General features: G+C 38.7%; 1 protein-coding gene across 21 annotated transcripts in view; it reads left to right on the top strand.

Annotated features, from left to right (window-relative positions):
* The first annotated feature begins 2173 nt into the window (after positions 1–2173).
* Positions 2174–10259, top strand: part of LOC127437431 (tropomyosin alpha-1 chain-like) — a 29814-nt gene continuing 21728 nt past the window's right edge. For 2 of the 21 annotated variants that reach the window (XM_051692350.1, XM_051692340.1), the window contains exon 1: positions 5944–6184. In XM_051692350.1, the coding sequence (XP_051548310.1) occupies positions 6056–6184 (129 nt within the window). In that variant the 5' untranslated portion in view covers positions 5944–6055. Of the gene's footprint in view, positions 2458–2977; positions 3104–3260; positions 3387–5943; positions 6185–10259 lie in introns of those variants that run through there. The other 19 variants (XM_051692349.1, XM_051692339.1, XM_051692342.1 and 16 more) reach the window with 18 other exon arrangements.

Here is a 10259-nt window from a genome sequence, read left to right as displayed (position 1 = left end):
AAAGTGTTTCCTTTATAAAAAAACTGTGTAAGACTGTGTAAGAGCGGGTCCCTTCAAAACAAAAATAGTTATGTTTGGGGCAAAACAGGCTATTATGCGCATTTTATCGCGCAGGACGCATTCTTGCGTACAGTCTGCGGTATTTTTCAATTGTTGTTCTATGCAAACGTGTCAGACAGATGTGTTTTTTTGGCCACTGTCATGTCTTGCTGTTTATTTCTGCATCTCGCACCATGAGCCATATAGCACCATAACAATTTCAGACCGAACACGTTCTTGCGCTTAAAATAGCTAGATGTAGCGCAAAAAATGGAATAGAAAGCAGCGGTCTGGAGACACGTTTTTATAACATGAGATTCTTTTTAAGGTCAGAAACATACTTCACATAAATATACGCATTCGCTGACGCGAGCACTTGGCCACCACATCACCAATGTACGGCCCAGTTGAACATACAGAACTTGCGTTCGTGCATTACATTCAAAAGTCTGTGCTGTTAAACTTGGTGTGTTTTTATTCAGATTGCAATAAATATATTGACTATACCTAACTTTCTCAGGAATATTGTCTTCGAACTGTTGCTCCACCCCTGACAGAGAACTCTCAGAAGTGGAGAGTTCATGCTAATGTTAGCTATATCACCCCTTGTGGCAGCGTTGATAATGCAACACGTACTTGCCTTGTGTTATTAATTGTGGTCCGACACATTCTGGAACGCAACAACGCAAAAAAATCGACCTTGTGTAGCTAGAAGCGTCTGTATTCGCGTATTCGAGTATTATTGCTGCGTCCGAATATCAAAAACAGAATGCCAGTTGAGATGCAGCCTATGTCTGAATTATCAGTATACATAAAACAGTAAGCGAAAAATACCCTGATGACCTAGCCTACTATTTCGAGCGAGATTCTGAAGTGCAGATCAACTGGACACTTTACAATCCCATAATCCCTTGGGAGCTAAGGCGATGTCACATTCAAAATACTGAATTTTAAAAGAGCGGCGGTCAATGGTCATTTTCGTGGTTGTTGTTATTACATCCTACACTCACTGAGCACTTTATTAGGAACACCTGTACACCTACTTATTCATGTGATTATCGAAACAGCCAATCATGTGATAGCAGTGCAATACATAAAATCATGCATATACAGGTCAGGAGCTTCAGCTAATGTTCACATCAACCATCAGAATGGGGAATAAATGTGATCTCAGTGATTTGGAGTGTTGCATGATTGTTGGTACCAGATGGGCTGGTTTGAGTATTTCTGTAACTGCTGATCTCCTGGAATTTTCACGCACAACAGTCTCTAGAATTTACTCCGAATGGTGCCAGAAACAAAAAACATCCAGTGAGCGGCAGTTCTGTGGACGAAAACGCTTTGTTGATGAGAAAGGTCAACGGACAATGGCCAGACTGTTTCGAGCTGACAGAAAGGCTACGGTAACTCAGATAACCACTCTGTACAATTGCATTGAGCAGAATAGCATCTCAGAATGCACAACACATCGAACCTTGAGGCGGATGGGATACAACAGCAGAAGACCACGTCGGGCACTTTATTAAGACCATAGTGTTCCTAATAAAGTGCTCAGAGAGTATATATTCGAGTCACGAGTCAATGTCCACGTCCCCGGATGAAGAATGTCCAGAATCTATTCATACTACTCGCTTGCATACCTAAAGAATGTACTGTTTTACCGGCTGAGAAGTGTGTCCGTCATCGAATACAATACATACTCTAACAGTAAGCGATTTTGGACGCAGGGCAAGTTTCGACTTCAACCTGACAGCGTCTAGAAAACGCGGCGCATTAGCTCGAGATGCTGAAAAACAGCGAAACGTGGCGCAACGGTCAAGACATCCATTTATGGCATGTTTACATAGGAAAACGATTGAAAAGCAGCGCACACGGATGTTCTGTGTGAACGCTACCTTAAAATTTTAAATTAAAAACGCGTCTCGAGACCTTGAATTATTATCCATCACAATGCACACTCTCTCGTTGTTCTGAACTAAGAGCGTGCCCTGTATGAACTTCTTGAGAACTTGCCCATCACAGCCCTTACATAGGCATATAAACGGTCAAATGTCAAGCAACAGCAAATTGCCATTCAGATCCATAAAAAAGCCACGGGGCATGGAGAAGCAGCCCAGCGAGGCTGTTTCCAAAAAAGTATTGAATGTCCTGAGGAATTCAGTAACCCCTCCCGTGAAAGTACATATTTGAGAGCGCGCACAGGAGCGAGCGCTCGTACTCCAGCTCTGCGTTCAGTTCGGTTCAGACGCTCAGACGCTCCAGATATTTATCATCACAGTGCAGCCGAAAAAAGCTTAAGTAGCCATGGATGCCATTAAGAAGAAGATGCAGATGCTCAAGCTCGACAAGGAGAACGCCTTGGACAGAGCTGAGCAGGCTGAGGGAGATCAAAAGGCAGCGGAAGACAGGAGCAAACAGGTCTGCAGTTTATTTGAGGAGTTTTAAAGAGTTATCCAGAAAGTGCACGCGCACGTCTCGTGCACTGCATGATAAATGGATTATTACTTCGCTTGAGTGGATTTAGTAACAGAAGTTGGGTCAAAATAAGGAGTGCACATGAGTGACACCAAAAGTCCCTTAATATAATTTGTAATAATAGTGTGTCCTTTAATGAGTTATCCCGTTATAAAAATATGTTGTACTCATATTGACTCTCGTTGTAAATTCCCCGTTACTTTTATTGTCATACATTCCATAGTTAAATGAAGCATGTGATATGCATGCAAAATATTTATTAATTTATTTGTAAAATAAATACTTTGTATAAGTAACCATTTATTTGCTATACACGGCATTAATTCATTAAAAAGTATTTAATGACTGTTTATTTAATAATATATGTAATTTAACGTAAAAGAGGTTAAGTGTTTTAAAAGCATTTGTAATAGAGGTTCACCTCATGTGTTATGAATTATGACTGTCATTTATGCATGTATAGTTAGAGGACGAACTAATTCAGTTGGAAAAGAAGTTGCGCGTAACCGAGGACGAGCGCGACAAAGTGTTTGAGGAGTACCAAGGTGTAGAAGAAAAGCTTCTGACCGCCGAGGAGGTCGCCACCAAGGTATTTTGCTGTCTGAATCTCACTAACTTACTTTCTTTTCTCTGTCTGTTTCTCTGTCGGTCTTTTGCCTGCGCGCTCCTATGCGCGCTCACCACGCACGCACGCACTCTGCTTCCCGCACTTCACTGCTGTCAATCAATCAATTAAACACGTTCAGCTTGAGGATGACCTTGTAGCACTGCAGAAGAAACTGAAGGCAACTGAGGATGAACTGGACAAATATTCTGAGGCTCTTAAAGATGCCCAGGAGAAACTGGAGCTGGCTGAGAAGAAAGCCGCAGATGTGAGTATGGAGCATCACTGCATCCACGCATCTTCTCTCTGACACTTTTGGCATGCCACTTAATACAATGGTCGATTTATGTAGCCTATACAGTATATTATTTATATGAGTCATTTATATATCAGTCTGCAGTCTGTTGTCATACAAGAATGCAGTTGTGGCTATTGCAGACCCATGAGAGAGAGAGAGAGAGAGAGAGAGAGAGAGAGAGAGAGAGAGAGAGAGAGAGAGAGAGAGAGAGAGAGAAGGCAGGATGTTATATTTAGCCTAGAACTTTATATGGTAAAGATGCTGCTCAACTTCTTGGGCTCTGCCCTTGAGTAGCCATCGAGAAAAGCTGAACTTCTTGAGCTCTTTTATTTATGTGGGCCTGTATTTATTAACTTAGATTGAAAACTGACCTGTTTTCTGTTTAAGGCATGACTAGATAAACCAGACTTTTGGGAAAATGTTTATCGTTCAAACTGTGCTATTCAGTTTGTTTGTTTTTTCAATAAAATTGATGCTTAAGTATTCACTTAAGGATTTTACTTAAAGTTAATATACTTATATAGTAATATAAGGACAAAAGATAAATTATTCAACAGACAAGGCCAATTGAATGTATTTTCTTAAATGGGACCCACTAGTGGGCCTCAGAAAACTTCCTAGGGGACTCAAGATGACTCAAAATCAGGCTATTTAAAATAAATGGATTAGCTATATCATAAATAATCAAACTTGCAATAATAAATCTATCAAATGCACACACACACACACAAATCAAATGTATCATTATAATTCAATAACTCCCTTCAACAACTGTTCATTTTGAAGAGCATACGATTCTTAAAGGGATAGTTCACCCAAAAATGAAATTTCACTCATCATTTACTCACCTTCATGTCACCCCAGATGTGTATGACTTTCTTTCTTCTGTTGAACACAAACAAAGATTTTTAGAACAATATCTCAGTTCTGTAGGCCCATACACTGCAAGTGAATGGGGACCAAAATTTTGAAGCTCCAAAAAGGACATAAAGGCATAAAAGTAATCCATACTCCAGTGGTTAAATCTATATCTTCAGAAGCGATATGATAAGTGTGGGTGAGAAACAGTTTCCTGTTTTACTATAAACCTCCACTTTCCCTTTCACAATCTATTCTATTTTTTTTATTTTTTTATTTTTTTTGGCAATTTGTATTCTATGTGCATATCACCACCTACTGGGCAGGGAGGAGAATTTATAGTAAAAAAAATAAAGGACTTAAATATTGATGTGTTTCTCACCCACACCTATCATATAGCTTCTGAAGGCATGGATTTAACCACTGGAGTCATATGGATTACTTTTATGCTGCCTTTATGTGCTTTTTTTTGAGGTCCAAAATGTTGGCGCTCATTTACTTGCATTGTGAGGACCAACAGAGCTGAAATATTCATCTAAAAATCTTTGTTTGTGTTGTGCAGAAGAAAACAAGTCATACACATCTGGGATTTCATGAGGGTAAGTAGATGATGAGAGAATTTTCATTTTTGGGTGAACAATCCCTTTAAACCTTCTGGAATCACAAAATTAATTGTCATTAATTATTTTAATCTCTGGTCATTCCTAATTTCTGCCAATAAAGTTGGAAAACAAGCAGCTTTGTCATCATCATTACAGCAAAAGTACCAGAGATCGAGGGCTTGTCGTAGACAATAAGGGGCCTTGGATTCAAAGAGGTTGAGAACCATTGGCATAAAAGATGGTCATGTGACCATTGTGCAAAGCTTGATAGAAAGATATCGACACGCTCGAGTTGTTTAAAGAAGGCCTAATTAACTGATTCGTTATCAGCTAATTAAAACGCTATTTGTGAGTAGCAAAATACAGAAAACGCCTTGATTCTCAGTTTTGTCCTGTACAAATAACAAAGCCTTTTACAGTGGTTATATATGCGGGTTGGAGGGCCCCCTCGTGTACCATACGAAAACTGCAGGCCCTTTGGATGCAAGTTTCCAACAATAGATTTTAGAATAACTTAAATATCTAAAAGCGTATATTCATATATTTTTAACCTTTATAAAAAATATTATTTATTAATATTATTTTCAATAAAACAATTAACGTCTTACCATTTCAATTCGTTTAGAAAACTTATAATGACGAAAACCACTGTTCAATGCTCTGATATTCTTCTAGAGGGCGTTACAGGACAACGCAGGTTTTGAGCCCCAGTGCAACGCACCCCTTCCCCTGCAAGCCTTTCCGCATATAGCAGCTCAGTTTCAGCATCAGCACCCCAGGCATCGTTTCAGTTAACCATCAGGCTATTGATTAACACGTTCAGGTGTGCCGCAGGTGCTGGACGTAAACATGCCATATCTGAAGGACTTCAGTATAACCTACACAGTTTTAACTATGAGAATAATAATGATTTGGTCATAAAACGTATTAAACATACACTATAATTCACCCCAGTATATCTCACATAAAAATATGGATAACACTAATGAAACTGGGTAGATAAGAGCTGCTTTATGGTAATGACGTCGTTCGAAGCTCGCCTATGAAAACATGGTTACTTCCGGTGTGATCTGTTAACGTTACTCCGCGTCCTCCTACACAGATTGGGAGAGCGTCTCTGCGTGCATCTGCAAGAAACGCACTGAAACACAAAGCTTTAAGTAGTTATTTAGAATAAGAATGGCGGCTACATCGTTGGAGGCAGTGAAACGGAAAATAAAACTGTTACAAGATCAAGCGGACGGTGCTGAAGAGAAAGCGGAGAAACTGCAGAAGGAGTTGGTGCAGGAGAGGAAATCCAGAGAAGCAGTAAGAACGCCAAAATGATACAAAGTATCAATTGCATGTGTTTAAATGTAACTCTCCGCTTTGTTACGTCATGCGTTCTAGCGGGAACGCGCTAATTCTAACAGCCGTGTTTTTAGAGCGGATTTGGTGTATTGTGGGCCGTTCAAACGCAGCGCAAGGGATATAACATGACGCAGGTGTCTCGAGATGCGTTTTTAACAGTTGACGTTCGTTTTAAAGTGACACGGCGTGGAAAAAACGAGGCGCTTCTGTGCAAGACGCTGAATTAAGAGCGAGACGCGGAGTAATGGTCAAAGACGTCGTTTTAGCGCGTGTTTACGTTGAAAAACAATGGAATAAACAGCGTAAAATGTGTGCGATGTGAACGGCCCCTTAATAACGTAGCGTAATTTCGTTGCCGCCCTGCTGCGCGCAGTTTGCTGGCTTGTAAACGGCTGGATTTATAATACATGTCGCTTTATAATTTAACTATTCTGGCATATTACGTGCAGGAGAAGCTAATTAAAATGTTAGGGTGCTGAAATGGGCCATTCAAACTAGAAAGCCATGTTGTTTTTACCCCAAACTTTAAGAATGCTGAGGGCATCCCCACGCAACACTGTCTGCAGTCTCTCTAATGCAGTCAGAATATAGTCGACTTACAATTCAGTTAGTTAAGCAAGTTTAACCGCTGTGAATAGGTCCGTGTTTGATAAATAAGACCATTTCCCCTGTTGAAGTATTGCAAGCTAATAGTCTACAGCAGTTTACTTCCATTCCTGGAGAAACCTGTTAGTGTTCGCTATATTGTAGTAGTTTCATCATAATGGACAAAGTGTTGCTGCCTCAGGCTGTGTGCGGACGTTTCTCTTATGAGGCATTTGAGAGCAGTTTGCCTTATATGGCCAGGCTGCTTTGTCACATGCAGTGGGACTCACCTTGCTCTAGACAAGCAGCATGCACTGTCACACTGCAGGAAACACTGACAGTCAAGGGCGTAGATTTGGCTTGATTTTGGGGGGTGGGGGTGGGCTGGAATCTATGGCCTTGCTGACAGTCCTTTAGTCTGCTGTCAAAGCCAGACATTAATAATTAGTCTCGGTTTTATCTATACGATTGAAACTGAAGGGCGCTTGAAAGCAATATAGAAGTTCAGTGTTGGCTTTTGAGGTTATCTGTGTTGCTTTCTAGTGTTTCATATCTCAGCTGACAACATAAAATGCACTTTTCCCCTATATAGTTCCCTTTAGTGGGAAGGCCTATCACTGGGCTGGGTCTTGAGCAAGGGGTAGTTGTTATGCATGCTTTGAAAATGTCAATGGGTCTTTTTGTTTTCATAGTGTTGCAAGGCTATGCCTTAATAAATTTAGAATAATATAATGAAGTTTTTCTGTAGAACAGTGGTTTTTAACTGGTTTCCTGTCATTACCCAGGTCTCACATTGGGCATAGAGTGGCGACCTTACATTGTATTAAAATAGTTTATCGTACAGAATGTCAATACAAATTTCAAACGTTGAAATATCAATATATTACAATGAAATAAAAAGGTCAAACTATATGCATGGCATATGACTGAATAGGAAGTTCACAATTTTGTAAATGCATAAACCACAGAAGTGTGATTTAAACACATGGAACAACTGTGTTAGGCTGGTAGTATTGTATTAGAATCAGCCATTTTACCAAGTGACTGATGAATTTGCACCGCAGTACCATAGAGTTTGATTGGACACTTGACCTTTTTACGTCAAAAAGAGATTGGAAGCATTTTTCCTGTGTTTAATGTTGATAAGCTTATTTGTTTTTGCTGCTCTAACGATACACAATTATATGGTTACATTTTATTATTTTAGTATTGTTTTTTCTACGACCCATATCGGAACAGACCTACAACCAGTGTCAAATTTTAATATTGCCTTTTTTTTTTATTATTATTATACAGTTTTAAAAACTCTATGGTGGTGGTTGTTTTCAGGGGCATTTTTTACCTTTATCGGGACAGACCTACAACCTGTGTGACCAGTGTGTTACGTTATATTATACAGTTTTAGAAACTCTTTATATTATTAATTATTATTATTATTATAAATATTGAGAGGAAATTGATTTTCATGGGCATTTTTTACCTTTATCCGGGAATATCGGAATAGACCTACAAACATTGTCAGAAAGTGTTAATATTTTTTTATATTATAAAGTTTTAGAAACTTTCTTTATATTAGCATTCTATTAGTATTATTATTATTATAAACCAATGTTAAGAGGAAATTGATTTCTGGAGCATTTTTTACCTTTATCTGTTAATTTATCTAACACACAAAACACAGTGTGTTGTCCGTTTTAGCGCACAGGCCTACTTCAAATGAATCAATTTATTGAAATGGTCAATACAGTGTCTAAACTATAGGTCGACCGATATCTAAGCTGGTTTAAAAAGCAGATAACCAATTAATCAGCCGATAGTTTTTAACAAATTTATTGAATGTAAAAAAAATAAGTCTTTCCTTACAGTGACAGGCACTGACATAGATGCTACAGTAGTCTAAAATTAGTTAAATCCCGGATGCATTTTATTGTGCCTTTTTAAAATTCAAATAATAACAAGGAAAAATATTATTTGGTGCATAACATGGGACTTTTAAAGATGGACAAGCCGGTGAATACACGGCAACTCTTATTTTTAAATGTCTGTGCTCCCAGCTCAAATAAATGCATAAAGGAAACTAAAATATACATTCTTAAAATCATCTACAAAGTATTTAAAAAAACAATGAGTGTTGATTTTTGCAGATAACTATCTGCGCCGATATGTCAGTAAAACCGATATCAGTAAAACAGAGAGATCGGTCAACTTATAGTCTAAACCCAAAACTAGATGGACTTAGACTAGAACATTCTTAAATATAGCATTTGAAGATAGCAGATTAAAAAAAGAGAAATTCACTACATATTTACAATATTTATTTAAAAAATTACACAAATTTTAAAGGACTAGTTCACCCAAAAATTAATATTCTTTCATCATTTTCTCACCCTCATGCCATCCCAGATGTGTGACTTTCTTGCTTCTGCAGAACACAAAGATTTTTAGAAGAATATTTCAGCTCTGTAGGTCCTTACAATGCAAGTGAATGGTGACCAGAACTCAGAAGGTCCAAAAAGGACATAAAGGCAGCATAAAAGTAATCTATTCGACTCCTGTGGTTAAATCCATGTCTTCTGAAGTGATATGATGGGTGTGGGTGAGAAACAGATCAATATTTAAGTCCTTTTTAAATATAAATCTCCACCTTTGACCAGCTCCGACCAGTAGGTGGCTCAATGTGAAATTAAATCTACACTTCCACTTCAACATCCTGATGTGGAAGTGACTTTCAGAGGGAAAAAAAAAATGACTTTAATCTTTCACTTGTATTGTATGGACCTACAGAGCTGAAATATTCTTCTAAAAAATCTTTGTTCTACAGAAGAAAGTAATACCCATCTTTCCATTTTTGTCCTGATCCCTGGTTTGATTCTGACCCCGCTAGCCACCCGAAAATCGTTGAACCACTGCTGTAGAAGACCTTTTGAATTTAAGTTGTATTGATGCACATAAATCAGCATTCAGTTTCATTGCAGTTTGCAAAATTAGGCTTGAAATCAGCCAGCTTTCATTATTTGCTGGGTAACATAAACAGCCTGTAGTTCTGCACTGCATATATATGTGGCCTTTGACAGTGTAATCCATGTAGGTCCATTGTGACTCCCTCCCAGAGCCTATTAATGTTGTCCCAGCGGCTCTGTAATGATCCGAGGGCCTAGTCCTGTCACTTCCATTTTCATTGCTGCCATTACGTGCTATATGTTGTGTGCACGTGCATGCACAGCAGATTCAATTGCTGTGGCTCACTAGGTCTTAATGGAAGTTAGTGAGTATTGAGTAGCATTGCCATTTAGAAACAAATTACAGTGTCATCAAAACATGCACTTGATGGTTACAAGTGCAAGCCTGACAAGTTCCAGTATTTAGGGGTATGTGTATATGTGTCACTGTGTCATGTGTGCGATTGTCTGCTGATTTGTCTATCAGTCATCTGTGTGTTTTATCTTAT

The sequence above is a fragment of the Myxocyprinus asiaticus genome, chromosome 48 (genome assembly GCF_019703515.2).
Source record: "Myxocyprinus asiaticus isolate MX2 ecotype Aquarium Trade chromosome 48, UBuf_Myxa_2, whole genome shotgun sequence".
Taxonomy (NCBI): domain Eukaryota; kingdom Metazoa; phylum Chordata; class Actinopteri; order Cypriniformes; family Catostomidae; genus Myxocyprinus; species Myxocyprinus asiaticus.
This window is presented reverse-complemented; position numbering and strand designations above follow the sequence as displayed.